This window comes from Haliotis cracherodii, unplaced genomic scaffold (genome assembly GCF_022045235.1).
Source record: "Haliotis cracherodii isolate W230 unplaced genomic scaffold, xgHalCrac1.p SCAF_19, whole genome shotgun sequence".
In the NCBI taxonomy this organism is placed as follows: domain Eukaryota; kingdom Metazoa; phylum Mollusca; class Gastropoda; order Lepetellida; family Haliotidae; genus Haliotis; species Haliotis cracherodii.
In genome coordinates, this window is record NW_027266274.1 from 4,231,264 (window position 1) to 4,256,704 (window position 25,441).

At 41.0% G+C, this 25,441-nt stretch overlaps 1 protein-coding gene across 1 annotated transcript; it reads right to left on the minus strand.

Moving 5' to 3' along the window:
- Nucleotides 1–189: 189 nt before the first annotated feature.
- Nucleotides 190–24,062, minus strand: LOC139466695 (microtubule-associated protein 1B-like). Its single transcript, XM_071248322.1, has 12 exons — nt 23,851–24,062; nt 22,356–23,000; nt 21,667–21,774; nt 19,762–19,990; nt 19,232–19,338; nt 18,460–18,636; nt 18,148–18,272; nt 17,120–17,214; nt 16,937–16,991; nt 15,937–16,122; nt 15,308–15,359; nt 190–5,809 (listed from the first exon to the last, which is right to left on the minus strand). Exons 2-12 carry the CDS (start codon nt 22,973–22,975, stop codon nt 4,648–4,650), a joined length of 2,916 nt encoding a protein of 971 aa, XP_071104423.1. The 5' UTR covers nt 22,976–23,000; nt 23,851–24,062; the 3' UTR covers nt 190–4,647.
- Between the last annotated feature and the right edge of the window lie 1,379 nt (nt 24,063–25,441).

Here is a 25,441-nt window from a genome sequence, read left to right on the forward strand (position 1 = left end):
GGTTGTTCAGAATGTGTTACAGGAGAGTGTGTAGGACTGTACCACAGACGTGTGTTACCAAGGTTACCTGAACACTATACTGGTTGTCCAGAATGTGTTACAGGAGAGTGTGTATGAATGTACCACAGACATGTGTGTTACCAAGGTTACCTGAACACTATACTGGTTGTCCAGCATGTGTTACAGGAGAGTGTGTATGGCTGTACCACAGACATTTGTGTTACCAAGGTTACCTGAACACTATACTGGTTGTTCAGAATGTGTTACAGGAGAGTGTGTAGGACAGTACCACAGACATGTGTGTTACCAAGGTTACCTGAACACTATACTGGTTGTTCAGAATGTGTTACAGGAGAGTGTGTAGGACAGTACCAGAGGCAAGTGTGTTACCAAGGTTACCTGAACACTATACTGGTTGTTCAGAATGTGTTACAGGAGAGTGTGTATGGCTGTACCACAGACATGTGTGTTACCAAGGTTACCAGAACACCATACAGGTTGTTCAGAATGTGTTACAGGAGAGTGTGTATGGCTGTACCACAGACATGTGTGTTACCAAGGTTACCAGAACACTATACTGGTTGTTCAGAATGTGTTACAGGAGAGTGTGTATGGCTGTACCACAGACATGTGTCTTACTAAAGAAGAGGCTGGCTGCTGAGAAAAGACACAATACTCCCTACAGTATGAGCACTCCCTACTGTGCACTGTAGACATGTTTGGCAACAGACAAAGAACCACTTTTATTGTAAATATTCATAAATATATATATTATACTTTTGCCATTTGAGTATTTTTTAAAATGACATTTCTTTTTTTAATTCAGGGATAACAAAATGTAAAGCAATCATGTTGACAATACCATATTATTTCCTTATAATCAAATGCACTCACTACAAATGTACAGTCGAACCTCTCTGTGTCGAACTTGAAGAGACTTGGGAAAAAGTCCGCTTTATGTGGGGTTTGAGCCATGAAGTTGACATATCCAGTCCAACAGATCCGAGTATAAAGGATGATAAATATTGAAGGAAATCCGACCAGAAGGTGAGTTCGAGTCAACCATGAAGTTGACATATCCAGTTCAACATATCCGAGTATAAAGGATGATAAATATTGAAGGAAATCGGACCAGAAAGTGAGTTCGAGACAACCAGGAATTTGACACATCCAGTTCAACAGATCCGAGTATAAAGGATGATAAATATTGAAGGAAATCAGACCAGAAGGTGAGTTCGAGACAACCAGGAATTTGACATATCCAAGTTTGACACCTGGTTCTCCTGTATTTTGTTTCCATAATGTATTACTAGTTAGGAAATGCTACTATCAAAATAGGTGACTAAATTTGCAGAGATGGAGTCATTATGTAAAATCTTACTTTTCATGAAGCAGAAATAAAAAATGCAAATACTTCATGGGCCCTTTGCAGATGCTGGAGGGCCCCACTGACATTGGCTCACCCTGGCACGTGGGGCAGGTCAGCTGAAACACTTCATTGTTTGAATTCTCAAGAATAACTCCACACTGTGAGTCTCAGTTTGTGAGCACATTTCATGGGTCCCAAAGGTCCCAAGAAAGCATGTCACAAGAGAATAGCATTGGGTGTCAACCCGGGAAACGACACAAGAAGATCTCCAGGCTAAATGCCACGAGCATATGAAATATTTACTGCAGATTATCTCCGTCATATTTGCACCAACTTTAGGTCCTAAACTAGCAATGTCTTGGGTCATCATTAACATCCATTAATTATATATGGCAGCTGTGAAGGGAAAGAAAGTTTTATGTGTGAAGTTCTACACCAATTGACAATAAATGACCAGTGACCAATAGACTATAGACAAGGGTAGTTTGCTGTGGACCGAGTTTTTGCTGTTAATTTATAACTTCACCACCAGCAAGTATATATTTAGAAGATAAACATACTGTGTTTTCAATGCAGAGCTGGGGTACCTGCAGATTTAACCGCGCTAAATTGAATTTGGAACTGAACGAAAAGCGTGAAGTTTCAAATGTTCATATTTAGATCCTTAAAACCTACAGGTAACCTTCTTCATTGAAAATACAGTATGTTTATCTCCATTCTACCATGACTAAATAAGACTTGAACTCTTTGGTGTTAGAAAATACATTGAGTGAAGTGGCATGGGGTGAGTCCAGTGTTTTGAGCGAGTTGTCGATCAGAATTTACGGAATCACCGACAACAGCCTTGAAACAAAATATGGAGCTGTATATACACAAGCAGTTTGTTTACAGCGTAATACTTATGACAGGCACTCAAGTCGTATATAGCACGGCAACTTCGTAAGCAAACATAAGGTAGGCAGTCCTTAAAGAAAAACATGCAAGCCTTACAGTGGTTTCATTCTACACCTCATGTCACAATTAAGATATCATATTGCTCTGTGACGCAAATGATATGACGACACAGTCGTATATAGAAGAGTGCCAAATAGCAAAGCTCTCTGTTGTCCTGAAATACATTATCTCTGTAGATTTCTATTGTGTTACATGCACGGAAAATATTGCCACACATCCTTTGAATATTATAGTAATCGCAACTTTTCATTATGTAGCCTATAATGCACATATAATTATTTAAATATGCCTATGGACAATGACAGTAAAAAAATACTATTCTAAAAATATTAACTTATGCTGTTATGCGGCTGTCAAATCAGCTGTTTCAATCAGAGGGGTTTGTTGTCATTTGAAACCTCTGACTGACCAATCAAAATCGAGGAATTTCCAAATTCATGGTAGAATAACAGTTAAACTCTCAATATAAGAAATCCCTGCATATGTGCAGTGTTTAACTTAACCATAATTACACATACTAGCTGCATCTATCACCAGTCTAAACAAGGGTTATCAAGAGAACTTTCAAAGGACTTTTACTAAAACCAGACAGCTGATTCAGGGAGGCTGTCCTTCAACAGGGAGCTTCAACAGGCGTGTATTATAACAGACCATTATATGGCCATAATTGTGGACTTATTTCTTTCACATGTCCCCACTGAGAGACAGGTAGTGCTGGTTTGGGGAGAGAAACATGACAGGAGCTGCAGAGAACACGATGAGAGGGAGCTTGGGGTAACCCTGCTTTGAATAAATGTCTGTTCTATCTGTTCTTACCGTGCAAGGAAAGCCAGAGTGAGTGAGTATGGTTTTACGCCGCTTTTAGCAATATTCCAGCAATATCCTGGCGGGGACACAAGAAATGGGCTTCACACATTGTACCCATGTCCAGAATCGAACCCGGGTCTTCGGCGTGACGAGCGAATGCTTTAACCTGTGGGCTTACCGACCGCCCCTCAAAGAAAGTCAGAAGTGCTGCAGGTCTGAGACATTTACCGGTGAAACCAGTAAGCGTGGGTATGATTTGGGTATGGTGCAGAAATACCTAGAGACACAATCGGGGCAGGCTAAATAAACAAAAACACAGTTATGCTAAATATGAATTTACTTAGTCCATTAGGGAGCATCCCTTTGATTTCTTTGGGGTGGGTGGGAAGATTTGTTATACGAACAGCCCCAAATATAGAGTTTGTTGGCAGTGTTGAAAAACATGAATAGTTTGTTGGAATTTTCAATTTTAATTTTTTGTGTTAATAGTGAAAAGGAATAGATTGTTTGATGGTGCTCAGTAAATAAATAGTTTGTGGACATAACTGGGGGGAAAAACTAGATTGTTCTCAAACCCATCCAAATCAAATGGATGCTCACTCAGTATTTCTTAAATCCGCTTTTGATAATTGACCGTAATTCTCTTTCTCCAGGCCACTGAATCAAATGTGTCATAAAGCCCATATACTAAGGCCACAATAAATTGAATCAATTATTTCATTTCCATCCATATTTTTTCAAAAGGCAGGTACTTGGAAGTGAGGCTGGCGGAATGACAATCTGATAACAATCTAAGATATTATGGCCTAATGCTGTATTGAATAATAGAACATATACCACGTACCAGTGTGTGGAAAGAACCCTCTACATTTCAAATCATGTAACTGGCAATAGTTTGCAAAAACAAAATCAGTAATAATTTACTTCTATGCCAACAGTTTTCAAGTCCCAAAAAATTTCATCAACTCTCCTACTAAGGAAAAGTGTGACATGATGACAAATATTTACAATAGTCTTTGAAATTGATTTCTTTAATATAAAACAAATGGCAGCACACATGAAAATGCACTCACAAATCATGTGGAGATTATAACACAAGCTAAAAATGTCTTCTGGCCATTTTCATCTTCATGGCTTTACTGCCATTTCTAGGTTGTGATTGTGATATCGATGATTCTTCATCTGCTTAAGAGTCAGTGCAAGATCAGGAAATAAACATGTTTTTCCATATAATTTATTTTGCTTATTAATAAAATATCCCAAATAATATCTGAAAAATTCTAAAAATATGTTTTCCCTTAAAAATCAAAACATAACTGTGATAAAATAATTAAAAGAGGACATACAGGACTATAATCTGGCATACAAATACTATATGTGCATGTTCATTAAGTTTCATGGTTACCCTGATTAAAAACTTAAATAAAAACAGTATGCTATACAACTGTCAAGACCTGACGAATGAACAATTCTTAAATCGATTTCTGGTGCACGTGAATTCGCTTCCCTATACACCTTTATTCCTTCTTCACAGCGAGACCGACATCTGTTGACGTTTCAGCAACTTCATCCTTGAACAAGCAAACCCTAGGTGAAGGTGAAGGTGAAGTCAATGGGTTCATGCCTTCAATGTCCAGTTTGTCTGACCCCCCAGGCGACATTGATGCTGTGTGAAGTGTTGAGGACGGCAGCGGTGATGTTGGAGATGAGGGTTTCACTGCCGACACTGCTGCAGTCTGCGCAAGAGTGACAGTGTTTGAGGACAGTCTTCTAAAGGGGGTGAGAGGAGACGAGGGAACAGCACTGGAGGTTGAAGCGATGGGTTGGGAAGGGGTGGATGAAGTAACAGTTATCGCAGTAGAGGATGTTGAGGCTGATGGTTCTGAACACAATGGTTCATGTTTAAAAACATTTCCCTGAGAAGTCCTGTTTGATTGCGAACACTGAGCTGTACGATCAGAAGCGTTTGGGTTGGTTTTGGTAGGTGTTAGCTGCACTGTATTTCCCCCTATAGAGAACTCTTCTGCCGTCTTGGGCAATATATACACATGGACAACAGTCTGCCCCGAGTCAGCATCCACGTCATGCACCAGCACTATCTGCACCTTGTCTGCACCCCCCGCAGTGTTGATGATGGGCAGTAGGCCCTCGGGGATCTCCATGTGTTGCACCCCACCCACATTATCCGAGTTGACGGACACTGCCGGAACTTTCGGTGTGGGGGGACAGTGAGCGACACTCCCGGAGTTGGCAGAAGACACTGAAGGAATCGCTGAGGGAATGTCACTATTTGCTGCCTCAGACTTCACAGCTTCAGGTACCACAGAGTTGGACATAACATTGTTGACTAGATGACTGATATCTCCTGAGGTTGCAATGTCTGTTGCTAGGATTTGATTATCAACTGTCCTATCTTCTTCAATATTGCATGTAGTTATCTTTTTCCTCAAAGTCGACCGTACACTTCGGGGCACAAACACATCAGAGGTAACACTCACTGCTTCACTAGGCGCCTCACTCGGAGCCTCACTCTCAGCATCACTGAGGTCATTCTGACCTTCACCTTGACCCTTGGTGCCTGCTGACAGCTTCCCTCTGCTCATGTCCATGAGGATCTCCACCACTTCCTTCACCCGACTGCTAGCTGGCTTCTTGCCACTGTCTCCCTCCGCCCTGAAACTGAAGGAAGACAGTGTAAATATTCACAATAAGACAGGTGACACTGATCTCCAGTGGATGTACATTACGCAACCATCTTCCTCGAAATCCAGGCCCAAGTTCTACTGCTTGCCTAGACTAACATCTAGTCTCTGAAATGAACATTTCAGTTGTTGAATCACAGTTGTGAAATATAGTAAAAAGGAGCCCAGGGACTCATTTTCAGAGACTAAACAAATCTGCAGAGCTATAATTGCCTGGAATTTCACAAAACATGTACAGATTGCTATCACCTGTCACTGACATGCTAGTGAGGGAGTGTGTGACAGGAATATTTACTGCCCCTTCTACCTCTCCCCAAACACCCCCTAACGCTGGCAGTGGTTGGCATGTATCAACCAAGTCAGCAAGCCTAACCATCTGATCCCAACAGTCGCCTCTGACAGCAAGCATGGTTGCTGAAGACCTATTTCTACCCAGATCTGGCTGAAAAGACAACGCTGGGTAATTACACATACTGTTACACTAACAGGTTCTTCATATTTCTCCTACATATTTGTGCACAAGCATCCAAAAATTAATCGGACTATGGGATTTTATTTCTGTATTCAGGCAAATATGCAGCGTACCTGGAACTCTGTGTTCATCCAACTATTATAATTACCCTAACCACAGAGAGACATCTTTAAACACTACCGGTTTAACATTCCAGCAACATCTGGTGCAGGTCTGTAACATCACAACATGCTGTCCATAATGGCAGCAGTTGCAAGATCATTTCAAGAACTTTCAGGCTCAGCTTTACCATGCTGGTGTTACTTGCTAGACATGGATGCCAGCAGACTGCTGGCACACGTAAGAACATCCGTCACACTTGGGTGAGTAACACACAATGTGACCACATCATGACTAACCGTGCTAACGGATTTGTTCGCTGCCATGTTTCATTACATGCGTAATGGCTGTGATTCAACAATACAATTTCCAAAATTCATCAGTTGCAACTGAAAAAAGGTGAGTCAGTGGAGGAGAATACCATTTAACTCACTAGACTAGACGGCATATTCATATTTATTACCCATAGGGTTAGACATAACCAAGTTCATGAAAATTGTATATGCACTGGTGCAAATATCACTTTTCGAACATCAGTGTATTGGTTCCGTCATCTGGACAGCATTGATTATGTCATCTGAATCTTATTTTGATATAAGGTCGGAATGGCGTCATAATAGAAATGATGCCAAAGCTGAAGATTGTTGATGTCATTCGACAAATTGTGGTTTTCTAGGACAGCAGTTGTGATCGCGGCATTTTTCTAAAGGGGAGCTCAAAAGTACTGAGAAATAATAATTATTAAAGAAATTATTACACTCACATGTGTGTCATACTGATTTTATGAAACAAGAATACAAGAATTTGTAAAATTGTTTTGTAAATCAGAATGACACACATGCTCGTATAATAATCTCTATATCTGCCATTCCGCCAGATAGTACAGTTTGTATAAATAGTATATGTATATACTCATGTATGTACCACAGCTGGTTGTTTGGGGAATAAACTCACTTGATTGAACTGAATATTTGCTTCTGGTGGTCCAACTGTTGACTTGTTGTTTTCTGTGTGGGAACTTAGAATTACCGAGCCGTTTCTACAAGGCCCATCATCAATGCACCTTCCACAAATATGATGATTACATCCACTATCAACACAACCACCCAGCATTGTTACATGAAACTAAGATCCTTTGGGGAGAGAGTCTGAGTGACGAGTCATGTGTCACTCTGTGATCGTACACATTAATAAAGAGTATAATAACATAAGAGTAACATGTACCCCAGGAGATGTACAGCAAGTCCCCAAGTCCCCTGCCATATGTACTTGGCCATGTATAGAATATACACTTGAGTACGATACACACCTAACAGTCTGGGATACAGGTTTGGGGAAATATGTAATGCGCAGTCCAAAAAGCTAGGTCATTTTGCTTCAGGTGAAGTCTGGGCTGTGGCAAACAGGAGACTATAGACTTATGTATATTCATAGATAAAAGACCAATATACATGTTTTTCAACAAAATTCATGGTATTTCCTGTTATGCTAGGCATTTTGTAGATGCAGAGATCAAGCATAATGTGTGCAATTTTCTCGTAAAATAACCTGGGAATAACAACCACATGTAATACCTTATATACCTCATCTTCCCGAGGCAAGGGAGTTAACTGACTGTAAAAGTCCAGTTTCCACCCTTGCCGAACTAGGCTGGAATTTCTGGGCTCCAGTGGCTATCACAAGTTTTTCCACTCTATGGTCCTCCTATTGACCAATCAGATTCCACCTCTTATATCACTTTCAAACTAAATGGCGGAGCTTACAGGTATCTTGTGTCGTGATCTAGCTGCAGGGGGTATTTATTGGAAGAATAGCTTACATGTCATCTTGTGTCATGATCTAGCTGAAGGGGGTGTTTATTGGAAGAAGCGCTCACATGTCATCTTGTGTCATGATCTAGCTGCAGGGGGTGTTTATTGGAACAAGAGCTCACATGTCACCTTTAGCATGATCTGGCTGAAGGGGGTGTTTATTGGAAGAAGAGCTCACATGTCATCTTGTGTCATGATCTAGCTGAAGGGGGTGTTTATTGGAACAAGAGCTCACATTTCACCTTTCGCATGATCTAGCTGAAGGGGGTGTTTATTGGAAGAAGAGCTCACATGTCATCTTTCGCATGATCTAGCTGAAGAAGGTGTTTATTGGAAGAAGAGCTCACATGTCATCTTTCTCATGATCTAGCTATAGGGGTGTTTATTGGAAGAAGAGCTCACATGTCATCTTGTGTCATGATCTAGCTGAAGGGGGTGTTTATTGGAACAAGAGCTCACGTCATCTTTCGCATGATCTAGCTGTAGGGGGTGTTTATTGGAAGAGGAGCTCACGTCATCTTTCGCATGATCTAGCTGAAGGGGGTATTTATTGGAAGAAGAGCTTACATGTCATCTTGTGTCATGATCTAGCTGAAGGGGGTGTTTATTGGAAGAAGCGCTCACATGTCATCTTGTGTCATGATCTAGCTGCAGGGGGTGTTTATTGGAACAAGAGCTCACATGTCACCTTTAGCATGATCTGGCTGAAGGGGGTGTTTATTGGAAGAGCTCACATGTCATCTTGTGTCATGATCTAGCTGAAGGGGGTGTTTATTGGAACAAGAGCTCACATTTCACCTTTCGCATGATCTAGCTGAAGGGGGTGTTTATTGGAAGAAGAGCTCACATGTCATCTTTCGCATGATCTAGCTGAAGAAGGTGTTTATTGGAAGAAGAGCTCACATGTCATCTTTCGCATGATCTAGCTGTAGGGGTGTTTATTGGAAGAAGAGCTCACATGTCATCTTGTGTCATGATCTAGCTGAAGGGGGTGTTTATTGGAACAAGAGCTCACGTCATCTTTCGCATGATCTAGCTGTAGGGGGTGTTTATTGGAAGTGGAGCTCACATGTCATCTTTCGCATGATCTAGCTGAAGGGGGTGTTTATTGGAAGAAGAGCTTACATGTCATCTTGTGTCATGATCTAGCTGAAGGGGGTGTTTATTGGAACAAGAGCTCACGTCATCTTTCGCATGATCTAGCTGTAGGGGGTGTTTATTGGAAGAAGAGCTCACATGTCATCTTTCGCATGATCTAGCTGAAGGGGGTGTTTATTGGAAGAAGAGCTCACATGTCATCTTTTGCATGATCTACCTGAAGGGGGTGTTTATTGGAAGAAGAGCTTACATGTCATCTTGTGTCATGATCTAGCTGAAGGGGGTGTTTATTGGAAGAAGAGCTCACATGTCATCTTGTGTCATGATCTAGCTGAAGGGGGTGTTTATTGGAACAAGAGCTCACGTCATCTTTCGCATGATCTAGCTGTAGGGGGTGTTTATTGGAAGTGGAGCTCACATGTCATCTTTCGCATGATCTAGCTGAAGGGGGTGTTTATTGGAACAAGAGCTTACATGTCATCTTGTGTCATGATCTAGCTGAAGGGGGTGTTTATTGGAACAAGAGCTCACGTCATCTTTCGCATGATCTAGCTGTAGGGGGTGTTTATTGGAAGAAGAGCTCACATGTCATCTTTCGCATGATCTAGCTGAAGGGGGTGTTTATTGGAAGAAGAGCTCACATGTCATCTTTTGCATGATCTACCTGAAGGGGGTGTTTATTGGAAGAAGAGCTTACATGTCATCTTGTGTCATGATCTAGCTGAAGGGGGTGTTTATTGGAAGAAGAGCTCACATGTCATCTTGTGTCATGATCTAGCTGAAGGGGGTGTTTATTGGAAGAAGAGCTTACAGGTCATATTGTGTCATGATCTAGCTGAAGGGGGTGTTTCTTGGAAGAAGAGCTCACATGTGATCTTGTGTCATGATCTAGCTGAAGGGGGTGTTTATTGGAAGAAGAGCTTACATGTCATCTTGTGTCATGATCTAGCTGAAGGGGGTGTTTATTGGAAGAAGAGCACACGTCATCTTGTGTCATGATCTAGCTGCAGGGGGTGTTTATTGGAAGAAGAGCTCACATGTCATCTTGTGTCGTGATCTAGCTGAAGGGGTTGTTTACTGGAACAAGGGCTTACGGGTCATACTGTGTCATGATCAAGCTGAAGGGTGTGTTTATTGGAAGAGCTTATGGGTCATCTTGTGTCATGGTGTATCCTGCATTACTCCACTAGCATGGGAACCCGTTAACAACTGTGTGTATCCTGCATTACTCCACTAGCAAGGGACCCCGTTAACAACTGTGAGTATCCTGCATTACTCCACTAGCATGGGAACCTGTTAAAAACTGTGTATCCTGCATTACTCCACTAGCATGGGAACCAGTTAACAACTGTGTGTATCCTGCATTACTCCACCAGCAAGGGAACCCGTTCACAACTATGTGTATCCTGCATTACTCCACTAGCATGGGAACCCGTTAACAACCATGTGTATCCTGCATTACTCCACCAGCAAGGGAACCCGTTAACAACCATGTGTATCCTGCATTACTCAACTAGCAAGGGAACCCGTTAACAACCGTGTGTATCCTGCATTACTCCACTAGCATGGGAACCCGTTAACAACCTTGTGTATCCTGCATTACTCCACTAGCATGGGAACCCGTTAACAACCATGTGTATCCTGCATTACTCCACTAGCAAGGGAACCCGTTAACAACCGTGTGTATCCTGCATTACTCCACTAGCATGGGAACCCGTTAACAACCATGTGTATCCTGCATTACTCCACTAGCATGGGAACCTGTTAACAACCATGTGTATCCTGCATTACTCTACTAGCATGGGAACCTGTTAACAACCATGTGTATCCTGCATTACTCCACTAGCATGGGAACCCGTTAACAACCATGTGTATCCTGCATTACTCCACTAGCATGGGAACCCGTTAACAACCATGTGTATCCTGCATTACTCCACTAGCAAGGGAACCCGTTAACAACCGTGTGTATCCTGCATTACTCCACTAGCATGGGAACCCGTTAACAACCATGTGTATCCTGCATTACTCCACTAGCATGGGAACCTGTTAACAACCATGTGTATCCTGCATTACTCCACTAGCATGGGAACCAGTTAACAACTGTGTGTATCCTGCATTACTCCACTAGCATGGGAACCTGTTAACAACCGTGTGTATCCTGCATTTCTCCACTAGCATGGGAACCCGTTAACAACTGTGAGTATCCTGCATTACTCCACCAGCAAGGGAACCCGTTAACAACCGTGTGTATCCTGCATTACTCCACTAGCAAAGGAACCCGTTAACAACTGTGTGTATCCTGCATTACTCCACCAGCAAGGGAACCTGTTAACAACCGTGTGTATCCTGCATTACTCCACTAGCATGGGAACCCGTTTACCGCGTGTATCCTGCATTACTCCACTAGCATGGGAACCTGTTAACAACCATGAGTATCCTGCATTACTCCACTAGCATGGGAACCCGTTAACAACCGTGTGTATCCTGCATTACTCCACTAGCAAGGGAACCCGTTAACAACCGTGTGTATCCTGCATTACTCCACCAGCAAGGGAACCCGTTAACAACCGTGTGTATCCTGCACTACTCCACTAGCATGGGAACCCGTTAACAACCATGTGTATCCTGCATTACTCCACTAGCATGGGAACCTGTTAACAACCGTGTGTATCCTGCATTACTCCACCAGCAAGGGAACCCGTTAACAACCGTGTGTATCCTGCACTACTCCACTAGCATGGGAACCCGTTAACAACCATGTGTATCCTGCATTACTCCACTAGCATGGGAACCTGTTAACAACCGTGTGTATCCTGCATTACTCCACCAGCAAGGGAACCCGTTAACAACCGTGTGTATCCTGCACTACTCCACTAGCATGGGAACCCGTTAACAACCGTGTGTATCTTGCATTACTCCACTAGCATGGGAACCCGTTAACAACCGTGTGTATCCTGCATTACTCCACTAGCAAGGGAACCCGTTAACAACCGTGTGTATCTTGCATTACTCCACTAGCATGGGAACCCGTTAACAACCGTGTGTATCTTGCATTACTCCACTAGCATGGGAACCCGTTAACAACCGTGTGTATCCTGCATTACTCCACTAGCATGGGAACCCGTTAACAACCGTGTGTATCCTGCATTACTCCACCAGCAAGGGAACCTGTTAACAACCGTGTGTATCCTGCACTACTCCACTAGCATGGGAACCCGTTAACAACCGTGTGTATCCTGCACTACTCCACTAGCATGGGAACCCGTTAACAACCGTGTGTATCCTGCATTACTCCACTAGCATGGGAACCCGTTAACAACCGTGTGTATCCTGCATTACTCCACCAGCAAGGGAACCCGTTAACAACCGTGTGTATCCTGCATTACTCCACTAGCAAGGGAACCTGTTAACAACCGTGTGTATCCTGCATTACTCCACCAGCAAGGGAACCTGTTAACAACCGTGTGTATCCTGCATTACTCCACTAGCAAGGGAACCTGTTAACAACCGTGTGTATCCTGCATTACTCCACTAGCATGGGAACCTGTTAACAACCGTGTGTATCCTGCATTACTCCACTAGAGAAGGGACAGATGTTGTTTTGTGGAAGTGTGCCCCACGGCCCTAACAGATGATTAGGTGTGCCCTTCAGAATGCCCTTGTGTGCCAACAAGACGACCCATCTTGATACAGTGAACAAAGTTTCAACACTACCTAGATAATCTACAGTTGTAATCTAGAAAGTTTTCCTTTATCTTGAGATTGACACCATCCTATTCAAGTTCTGAGTCTCAGGCTTACCACATCAATCATACTGTGCATTAAGAATTTGTGTATATTAAATGTAACTGTTTGCTGGAGAACATATGTCACTAGTCTTGTGTAATATTGTATTAAAAAATAAAGATTCTTCAGGCAACAGGAACCTCTGTTAACTGCTCCTTTCTTATTTTATCCATGCCACTGGCATCCTCCCACAAGGAATTTGGTACCCTGCTTAGTCTGAAGGAAATACTGCTGTTCACATAATATTGGAGAGAGTCTGTGGTGTGCTGCTTTATTCCAGCAACAGCTTGTGTGGGGAACACCAGAAATCAGGGCCGTCACAACTCACCAATGTATCACAAGTGCTCAAGACACCTCATGTAATGTTTCATGTTTTAAGTTGTATCAAATTTCAAAATGTTATATTTACTGTGTTTTACAATAACCAGGCATAATCCCTTCTCAGTCAAACATTACACTATTGTTAAACAAACTGTTAAGTATACTTTAGCAATGGCCCACAAACATCCTGATGAGGTATGCTGATCTGTACACAATCCTCACGCCGATGTCACTGAAACTGGTCAACCAAGTCGCTGTACGTCAGGCACAAGTGCACTTTAATGTCTGTACAGAGATTCTCAGATGAAGCAGTTTCAGTGTTGTCTATAAACCTGCTTCCACAGACAAATCATCCACTTCTTCACAAGATCCTGCTTATTGTCAGCACCAGCAAATAGGTTTTATCTGCAGTAATTTTGTTCAAAAATGAGATGGCCACATGGCCTCAACATGGCCTGTAAATAATCAGTATGGACCAGGCAAACCAGTGACTGACAGCATGAGCAACAATCCACACCATCAGGGCAAGATGACATGCTATCAGCCCAGTCACAGACCACCCTACAAGTCAACTCATATGACAAGTATAGCTTAATAGGAAGATATTCTACTCCAAATTCCACTTGAGCAAGCAGAGAGCCTGTCTACACGGATATCCATTTGTTGTTTTCACTGTAACAGGGTACACTTGATATCCTTGTCTTTTATTGCAAAGATTGTTTTCCTCTGGCACATGAAAACCACGTGTTTTGTTTGATTGTTGTTTAATACTGCACTCCGCAATATTCCAGCTAGCTGTACATAATTGAGTCTGGACCAGACAATTCAGTGATTGACATCATAAGGATCGGTCAACACAATAAGGATACGATGACATACATCAACCAAGTCAGTGAGCCTGACCACCCGATCCCGTTAGTCGCCTCTTATGACAAGCATAGTCGTCTCTTACAGCAAGCATGGGTTACTAACCCGGAATCTTCACAGGACTCAAACCATGTGTATATGTGTATTACTGAACAGAAGTATTAAACAATCTTAGGAACTAACAAGGCAAATTATCAAGTACATGTAACGACAAAATAAAAATAGTGGAAATGCACAATAAACATGTTATAGGAGACAAGAAATATGTCTCCCTCAGCATCCAGTGTCACAACTAACTATTTTTTCACACATGTGCACGCACTCACTCACTCACTCACTCACTCACGCATGTACAAACACATACATTATGCTGTCAACATCCAGTGGTTCATCAGAACAGACAGTCACATACACACAGTCATCAATGCATAGCTGGAACTTTTCATAACAAAATATACAAACAGACAAAGATGTAAGTTTCCCAGTAACATCTGCCAAAATAAATAATGCAGACAGCCCAACAAAAGCTCTGGGTCTGCCTCGAGACATACATCACAGTGATCAGTGGAGTCTTGGTACTCCACCTCAGGCTGGGCAGACTGAACACTGCCTCTGTGTGATAAACCCTAGCAGAACATTGTTAACATGGACTGATCAGTTTCCACTGACACACCTGTTGTCTGGAATGACAAGATTATGGACTAAAGATGGCAGAGTACAAGGACAAAAACTCAAAAGATTCTTGTTCTAATTCACAACCTTAAACAGCAACATTCCTCTGAAAATGTCTCCCTGAAAATTAATTTAACAGCATGAAAACCAAGTTAACACTTTTTTTCCTTGCAGAACAAATATGGTAAATACCATTGTAATCATTTCCAGAGCAACAGAGTGTCAGTGTAACATAGTCCCACTGTAGGTTATACCACACAAGTTGCTGCCTCCCTCAGCGAGTACCAAGACCTAGCACCAGACTAGCCTACTGACTAGAGTATAGGGGAAGTAAGTAATTCATTGCTACCTCTCAGCATCATCAAGGTCATCATCTTCATCTTCGTGAAACACAGTCTTTTCTGAAAAATAATTTGACACAATGAGAGCAATCTCAAATGTGAAAACAAGACCCTACATTGACGGACAATTGGTCTCCTCAGAGCAATGTAAGGATTTACTGTGAAAGTAAATTATGCAGTGATTACTTTAACAATGTATGAGTTTTTCCTGTTTCAGTCCACCTTTTCTTCCAAAGAAGATCATTTGTAGAATTGCAAAACAGTTATGCTCATGTCATAATATGGACAATGCTGGGATGGTGATAAACTCTGTGCCAACAACATACAAAAACAAGAGCAAGGGGTTCAGAAGAGAGGATCAACATTGGGGTTAGTCGGGGTTAGTCGGGAAAATGTAAACAAATTATTTTTTGGCCTTATCATAGGAGGCCAATTTGGGAAGAGAAATGAAGTAAATCAGCGAATGTTAATTTCTGCGATACGCTCATAAAGGTGAACAAAACTCATCATTGATTATCTGGACTACCATATTTGGGGGCAAAACACTAACATTGCTAATTAGATTTAAACAACTGACAAACACTGAAACTGTCCACAAGACAACCAGTTACTAATGACACATCATTATATTGTTTACTTTTCTTTCGCCTGCGTGTCTTGACAGCCTTGTTCTCCTTGATGTCATCAGCATCTGTCTTCCGCTTCTTTCCCCGCTGACCTTTCTCCTTCTTGATGAGATCCTTCTGCTGCTTCAGCCGGTGTTCCTCCTCCGCCTCCTCCTGGAGACGCTCAAAGTCGGTCATGTTGAAGGCCGTTCGGTTCTCTGAATCGTACATAGCAAGGGGGTCATGGATATGCCGGTGTAAAGAGTAGTGCAAGGTTTCTTGAAGGACACAACCAGTCGACCTGGAGTCCACTAGTCATCTAGGACTAATCTTTCTATCAACTAATCTCGTTATCATGTAACTTACACGAATCACTAGTCTCAAACGTAATGTGGAATATCTAAATTTCAAATTTTACAATTCTTAGTTAATTATACTAAAATGTTCTCAGCAATGGCACCTAAGCAAACTTTCTCCATGAAAGAATATCATTTCTGGATAAGAAAATGACTAAAACCTCCAACCAGAGTCTAGATTTATCTGAAGAAAACACTGGCTACCTTCACTCGCTAATCTTTAAAAATATAAAATACACTGTATAGGCATTGGCTAAAACATAATAGTCTTGGTTCTCAGGCACCGCCCACATCATCATGATCACCATAACGTCTGCAGCATGTTTCATTTTATTTGCATTTTCAAAATAAATAATTTAAAATCCTGATACTTAAAAAACAATGTGATCCAAAATAGCATGCAGTTACTTCCCTTTACATGCATGTCGTGTTATGGTCATAGTGGCAAAAGGAGTTTGTATGCTTGTTTATGTGGGGAGGCCCTGTCTCAGGTTGATGGTACACAACTGTTTATTTGGTTACATACTAGTTTGAACAAGCACTATATTTTCAAAAGCCATTTCCTGAGAACCAATTCCCTTTTTTGTTAGCCTTATAACCAACACAGGCCATGACAGACTAATATGTTGACGACACCTGTGACCAATCAAGACATGAGAACACACATTACACTCACGAATGGCCTTGTCTATTTCTCGTCTGTGTAACTTCTCCTCCTTCTTGAATTTGTTCTGAAAATAGAATGGTTTCTTTCATGACTAACATGCTTGTGGCTTTCCTGGGGAGGCAGGGCTGCTCAAAATGGGCTACTCATCATTGTAGCTGAGAGACAAGCGTGTACACGGCAGAATATGGTTACCTTGATTTCTCGGCGTGTTCGACTTGGAAAGAGGTGCATCATAAGAGAGAAGTCTGTCCCCACTGTGCTGAGGGCCTTGTAGAACTTCACTGTCTCTGCAAACACAGCAGGGGAAGTTGATGAAACGTGTCAGAACATTTACTTTGTGTCCAAAACATGTGTAACTTCTAGTTCAGCAAGTGACTGAGTATGGTTTTAAACATTCCAGTAATATCACAGCGGGGGACACCAGAAATGGGCTTCACACATTGTATCCATGTCGGGAATCTAACCTGGGTCTTCGTCGTGACGAGCGAACGCTTTAACCACTAGGTTCAGCAAGTGACTATACGTTGTGTAATGCAGCAGTAGGCCATACTCCAGCTACATCATTGCTGACTGTAAATACTCTGAGATAAACCAGTCACTGAAAGCATGAGTCGTGGTCAGTGTCAGAGGGGCAAAACGACACTGCTTTCAACAGTATTCCAGTTATATCCAACAAGTCAGCTCAATGAGGGAGGAAAGCCTGAAGTGATGCAGGTCTCAGACATTTACTACTTTGGTGAAACCCACATGCACGGGTAAGGTGCTAACAAACCTTGCAACATAATCAGTGCAAACCGGGCTTCCAACCCAGAGTCATAGATTTCCAACATGCCCAAGGGATGCAACTCTACACAGCGAACTGCAGCACCCCAGATGACAAACTGACATGCCATCACCCAGCCTGATAACCTGATCTTCTTTCACAGTCTCTTAAGGGGGACTCTGCTCAATGATCTGAAGCCCATTTACAGGCTAGGTCTACAAGTTGTGATGAATGACTTGTGTCAACCATTGTGTAATTATGGCAATCATCAACTGCTAGAATGATAAACATACAAAAAAAGCATTCAAAGTGGATTTGAATTAACTGAATCAAATGTGCCAGGCCTGCCATTTGACCTGAGCCTAATCTCCCTTTAAGACAAACATAGAAGCAGGGGATTTATCTGAAAGAAGGCTATGTTCACTGTCATTCCCCTGCTGTGATGAGTTTGACCTACCGAGTTCACTCCATGACGTTTTGGGCCTCTTCTCACGGAAGCTCTCATAGTTGACTGTGCTCTCATCCTCCTCAATGACATCAGTTTCCATTGGTTCATCGCTGGTCTTGTTGTCCACAACCAAACTTTTAAACAAAACCAACATGTTCAAAGCAATAATCACTAAACACAAACTGAATTCATGTAAACTGAACAGGTGTTCAAACTCGTGAATTTTGTAGTTCTAAAGGCCTTTTTGACATTGTTAACACCAAATTGTCATTATTAGCAAACACGGAAACAACAAAGGTAAAATAGTACTGACAAACATACCTGGCCTCATTGAGAATGATCTGGCCATCTGGTCCGATCTTGACTTGGGGCACGGGAAGTGAGTCCTCACCTCCGTCATCTCCCGGTGTGTCAACTCGGTTCTCCTCCTCAGTGGCAGCTGTCAAGTCAGTCACACACACTTCCTTAGGCTTGCCTGGCACTAACTTCTTTGTCATCCTGAAACACATGCACAGTGCTATTCAGGTTATCCTGTTGCATCAAGCAATAAAATGAATTGATTTTTCATTGCCAGCGAGAGCTGTGAGTGACAGGCAGTGGTTTCATTTACTCCAAAAGAAGAGTGTTTGGGGGGGGGGGGGGGGGGGAGACAGGGGTTTAAGGAAACTGTAATTTTTAGCAGACGGTTTGTTAGATTTTTCATGTTTTTCGTAAGACATTAACAATAGGGGAAAGAACAATATAAGCTTAACTGACATGCAAACATGGCAACATACTTGAAAAACAAAATTATTACTGGTATCTGAAAAGATATTTTTAATGTTATATTTCATTTACCAAAAGAAAAACAATCCTTTATCATTATTTTAGTTGCATTACTCCTGAACCAGCATCAGTGTTTAGTACTGTCCTGAAACAATCAAGGAGCAAATCCACGGTTCTAACTCACGTTCAGCTTGGGGATTTCAATGGTCATGAATGAGCTAAGATGAGAATGTATGAGCTTAGAGAAGTAACTGAGAACAGCAAATTACTGCACCACTGACCACAGATTTATTATCCAGAGACCCGCCATTACAATTTCTACACTCACGGATTGCTTGAGGGGTTCCAGTAGATCAGATCAATCATCTTCATGGTGGCTCTGTCTGGGGGCGCATTAATTGGAGGTAGTTGTTTCCGCTTCTTTGGACACAAATGCTGTAAACATGAAGTAAAAGCTCAGTAAATAATATTGTACAGTTTTTATATCGGCATACCAAGTTCGTATATAAAACATCTGTACAACTTGTGTTTGTTTTTGATGATTTCCACAGCAAATAGCACAAGTTCATCACTTGATTGTATTATACAATGTTTCAAGAACAAAACACTGTGGACCTGTCAACAACATGTCTGATGTAGTTCATCACCGCATCATCAACAGATTGTGCTTATGGGGGAGGGAAATATCATCAAAGGACAACATCAATAACAGCTTCCCTGTTTGACAGGAATATGTATGGCAAACAACATGAACAAAGGCTGAAAATAATGTATAGCCCTGAAACGTGATTACAAAAAAGAAGAAGTTGTTATCCATAAGAAGTTTCCCATCCTCATTACCAATCTCTCGTAACTTACCTTGACTACTGGTTTCTTCTCTTGTTTCAATATTGGCACAACAGGTTTTTCAAAGATAGACTTCTCCCCTCTTTCAGGAGGCTTGGGGTCAAATTTGCGAGGACTCTTCTCCAGGTCAGCCTCGCTCTCTGACGCCTGGGGGTGGTCAGCATGGTCCCCACCCCTGAGTTTGTCTTGGCCACTGCACCCTCCATCTGTTGTCACATTCAGTGGGGCCTCCTCAATGGTCCTGGAACACAGTTGTGCAATTCATACAGGCCTCCAGATAACGTTTTGTGCCACTGAGACATTCAGCATTTACTGCCATGTTACCATTCACATTTGGGTTCGATAGATGTCTTTGCATATTCAATATATCTTAACACTATTTGAATCCAGTCTATTGAGGTTTGTAAACTGATAGAAATTCTACTTCTATGGTGATCCATGAAGATCCCGGATAAATTAGGTCTTCAGCTACCCATGCTTGCCGTAAAAGGTGACTCTGCATTTCATTAGAGACAATTTACAGGATCGGGTGGTCTGGCTGGCTGACTTGGTTGGTGCATGTCATTGTATCCCAATAGTGTGGATCGATGCTCATAATGTCAATGACTGGGTTGTCTGGTCCAGACTCGATTATTTACAGACCACCGTCATATAGCTGGAATATAGCTGAGTGCGGTGTTAAACAACAAACAAACAAACAAACTTCTATGGTGTTCAAGTAACTTCTAATTAGCTCATTGTCCCAAGTGAGACATATATTGCATAGAATTCAGACAGTGTTGAATAAAAACAGGTTTGCTTCCATCTGGTTGACCAAATAAGTTCCTCAATCAATCCATCATGCACATGGCTTGGAAACTACAGTATGCAATGACCATGATGACACGGACATGCTTTTATATAGTCTAAGTTATCTGACCAAGTGAGACACATAGCTCATAGAATTCCTAACAGTGATACATGTCTAAGTTACAGTAAGAAAGGTGTTGCACATCTGCACATTGACTGCAGTTTTGTTCATGTCTACATGATGCCTGCAATCAGTCAGCCAGAAAACATCGGTAAAAACGTGTACACAAGCGGAAAGAGCCCCATTGGTTAATTACACACAGGGTGCTTATACTAGTGCCTATTGGGTTATCAAATTTCTTGATGTATATTTGTGCACAAGCAACTCAACGTTAATTGTGATCTGGTGATTTAGTCTGCTTATTAACTGCAAATATGCAGGTTGCCCCACAGCTCTGACAAACTCCAGCACCTATCTGCCACATACTGCAGTGTACTTCATGTTCATGCTGAATAAGCCATTATTTCTTATAAGGTGTACATTGCTTCTGCATGAATAAATAAACAACTTAATAAATATTTACACACAGGCTGTGACACACAAGGCAAGGCAGTTTTACAATATATGCCCTCATGACCTTGTTCAATTCCTAGGATCTGTTTGTTGTTCCACGCTGCAGTCAGCAATATTCCAGCTATATGACGGTGGTCTTTAAATAATCTAGCATGGACCAGACAATCCAGTGATTGACATCATGAGCATCTATCTATGCAATTCAGATACGATGACATGCATTAACCAACTCGGAGAGTCTCACCATGCTGACTACCCGATCCCTCAAGTCGTCTCTTATGACAAGCATGGGTTGCTGAAGACCAATGATAACTCAGATCTTCAAGGGCAATTAAATCATAAGGAACTAATGATACTAATAATATAATTTTTATATGGGAACATCGGAACAATAACAAATATAACCATGTGACTTAGATATAGCATGGACACAAAAAAACTGAAAAAAACTAACTGAAGAAATTAGTGATATTCATCGGCCATTTAGCTTGCAACTTGACTAAAATGGGTTCCAAAATCTAAAACAATCCAAGTTTTGAGAATGACAATCTCACTTTTCTATAGCGGCTTGTTCTGAAACTGGCTCTTCCTCTGGCTCGGCAGATGCATCAACTTCTGGTTGTGGTTTGGCACTGGCAGCTGGGGGGACATGAGAGGTTTTCCTGAAACAAGTAATCAATCATTGGTTCTTACAACCAATTCTATGATTTGTTGATGCAGTTCTCAAATTACATAAATAACGGACCAAACTTCATCACTACATGTATCAATACTTGAAGTTCAAACATTTGTGTGGCCATCATCATGATGCTGAGACTCAATTTCACCCAAGTAAAAACATTATTACTATTTTTAGTTTTGTATCAAATAATTGGCAGATTCTTCTTTTAGTTTTGATTTTATTGTTTAAATGTTGTTTTTTAATGCCAGTCAGCAATATTCCATTTGTCCACTAAAGTTCAAAAGTTAAATAATCGTAACTTAGACATGCAAAACTTTGGTTGATTGCAAGATCAAATAAATAAGTGACTGTGGTACGACGCTGACACATCATCAGCAGACGATCAGCCTGGTCATATCCTGAACATTTGTTCAACATTAGTTGTCTCTTATGACAAACATTATCAGCTGTATAAGGTACTGGAAACCTATTGACTTTAGATACCTTCCAAGTGATAATATCAATCTTAAGCATAATAAGAATACATGGATGTGTACAGGTGTGCGCATCATTATCATGTACCTGTTTTCAGGCCTCCCAATGTTGGCAAGGTTTGGTTTAGCTTTGGGAAATCTGCTTCTGAATTTAGGTCTTGTCTCTGGCTTCTTGTCATGCTTTTCTGAAGTTTTATCTTTAATTTCAACAACGTTGTCAGGTCCTTTGTTTTTAATTCCTGTGAGAGACTTTTCTATCAATATAGCTGACTTGCTAGTTGATGGTTCCTGAATGTTCGATGTGTCATTGATGTCTTCTTTAACTCTTTCAACAGGAACATCTATCAATTTAGGAAATAGACAATCCACCTTTTCTTGAGTCGATTGTTTTACTGTAGTCAGTTCAGATTTAATGGCGTCACATTTCTCTGCATCTTCAGTGGGTTCATATTTCTTGGGATCACTGGTGCATGCAGTAGGTTCAGGTTTCTTTAGATCACTGCATGCAGTAGGTTCAGGTTTCTTTAGATCACTACATGCAGTAGGTTCAGGTTCCTTTTGATCACTGCATGCAGTTGGTTCTGGTTTCTTGGTATCTTTGGTTGGTTTTGCATCTCCACTGGAAGATTTCCTCCCTGCAATTCCCCCCCTACTGGGCTTAGGGCCAATGTTAGGCTTAATCTGAAGCCGAGATCGTCTGGTGGCCATCTGTTTCTGTGTAGTCTATTACCGTCTGCAAAAACATATTGAACATGTTGAAACTAATCAAGCTAATACACATGCACAAATATACCACATACCAGTGTAATACTACATCATAAATCATTTTGATACTTCTCATGAATGCATGGTGCAAGGACTGAGATATCTTGCGCATGTTGAGAAGATATTCACTTACTAAGTTACTTAATCAACTAACACACAATTATTACAAATAAGCATGAGTTTTGACATGATGAAGTGCATGTAATGGACAGATAACTTGTAAATGGTTGTGATTATGGTGAAGTCAATTACGTACATTATGTGGTGAAAGTGCCTCAAATTCAACATGTTCATTGTTGTCATGCCCCGAACATTCAAAACATCCATTCTCCTTGCTGTGGAAAACAGGCGACACAAAAACTCCAATATGAGCATCATCAGAATGTCAAGCTGTATAAATAGTGATATGGGGCTCAAACTTGTTATCCATGGTAAATGTACACACAGGAACTTAAAAGTGTTGAATAAAACCAGGGTTGTTTCCATCAGATTGACCAAACAAATAACACCAGACTTATGTGACCGAACAACCAAACGATCAATCCATCATGCACATCGCTATGGAAATACAATACACATTGCCACGGACAGGCTTTTATATAGTCCAAGTTATCACCTGTGTTGATGACGAAACATATGGGCAACCGATTGATCTAAAGCGAGGCAAGGTACAAATATTGCACCATATTTCAGCATTACCGCTGTATAACTCTGCTGTGCCGTGTATGTACGTATTGTCATTTATGTATACATCAAAAGAAAAATGCACCAGTCGAAGACATAACAACGCACTAACTGGGCGAAGCAACGATTCTTACCCTGCAATATCCACGTGAAATGCAGGCACCTGCAGGTAGAATTCCAACCACGAGGAACGCGTCAGTCAGGACAATTGTTACTTCTTAACAAAGATAACATTTACCGTTACCCTGGATTAAAAATTATTGTGCTTAATAGGAACAGAAATGGGAAATACACCATGTTTCTTGGCGTTTTCGTTAAGACTAATATTGGACTACATTTTCCGACTTTATACCCTGTTGGAAGGTCAAGGTCGCATATTGATTTACTCTCTAACAACATCCATTATTCTCTAACAACCAAAGGAGTAACGTCACTCTTCAACTTATTTTTTTTTAAATATCGTGAAATCATATGATATACCGGATTTTAATCTATACTATCCAAAAATAACACATACCCAAAGCTTTCAGAGTTCAGCTTTCAGGGTTCTGTCTTCCACATAAGCGCCGTAAAATCTCTTCGTTTTCTACGGTTTTCTAAGGTACATGGAGTCTGTTTTTCAACATTTTGATATTTCACTTACTTTTATCGTAACCTTTTGCAAATCAACAGAATTTGTCATACAAATATGGGGATATGTGATAAATCATGTATAAAAACAACCGAAAACATAGAAAATGTACTTTCAAGTAGCTATTGAATCGCTAAAATGTGAATGACCAAAACAAAAACGAAAAGGTAAAAAACTAAAAGGAAAATGTCAAAAACAAAAATATTATCACCGCTGTGGGAACATCTACTTTAAACATGATTTATCAAATATTTGGATGACAAATCGTGTTAATTTGCAAAAGGTTACGATAACAGTAAGTGAAATATCAAACTATTGAAAAACAGACTCCATGTCCCTTATGGGCCACCGTAGTTTTCACTGATTTCACCTCACCAGCAAGTCAGAATACCTTCAGTTGTTTTTTTCAAAAGGGAGATAAACCGCGAGTTTCAAATGAACTTTCCGCCATCGAATACCCAATAAAACCCACAAATCTGTAAGCACGTACTGTTTATCTGCTAAACAGCTGTGAAAAATAAATACCCATTCACTTACAAGGCATATAGTTACACATCTACGATGGAGGCTAATTCGTGTTGCCGGCAAATATGGTAGCGTTTCTCATAACGTGTCAGTGACAACTGGAGACAGCGAACTACACTACAGCGAACGAGCATAAGAACCTATACTTGAATAGTTTTTTAAGAATTTAGATTCCAACACGAAATAATGTTAAACAATCACGTAAAACCAATGAATGAATGTAACAGACATTCAGGACACTCTCATTTAAATCAGATCTTTCACACGATACCTCTTTAGTTCACCACGCAGAAGGTATTGGGTCATAGTACAAGATCTAATCTTCGTGGGTCCTTTCTCAGCAAAGGCAAAATATTCAGTATTTTCCACCTCTGAAATGTAGAGTGGATTTGATTTGATTTATTCCTCCATCTTTTCGTAAACAGACAACAGATTGAGAGGTGAAAACAGTGAATGGGTGTAATGAGTAACTACACGAGTCAATATACCACCTGTTTCAGGTTACGAGATGAGATAAACATGTTATTTGACAACAAAAGCAAAATGTTCTAATGATGTATTTTCTCTCT

Excerpts from the sequence above, each read along its gene's own strand:
- LOC139466695 (XM_071248322.1), bottom strand. The coding sequence starts at position 22,975 with ATGGCCACCAGACGATCTCGGCTTCAGATTAAGCCTAACATTGGCCCT. Across the intron at positions 18,637-19,231 it reads TGGAACCCCTCAAGCAATCC|GATGACAAAGAAGTTAGTGC; the intron begins GTGAGTGTAGAA and ends CATGTGTTTCAG. Across the intron at positions 16,123-16,936 it reads AGAAATAGACAAGGCCATTC|AGAACCGAACGGCCTTCAAC; the intron begins GTGAGTGTAATG and ends TGTACGATTCAG.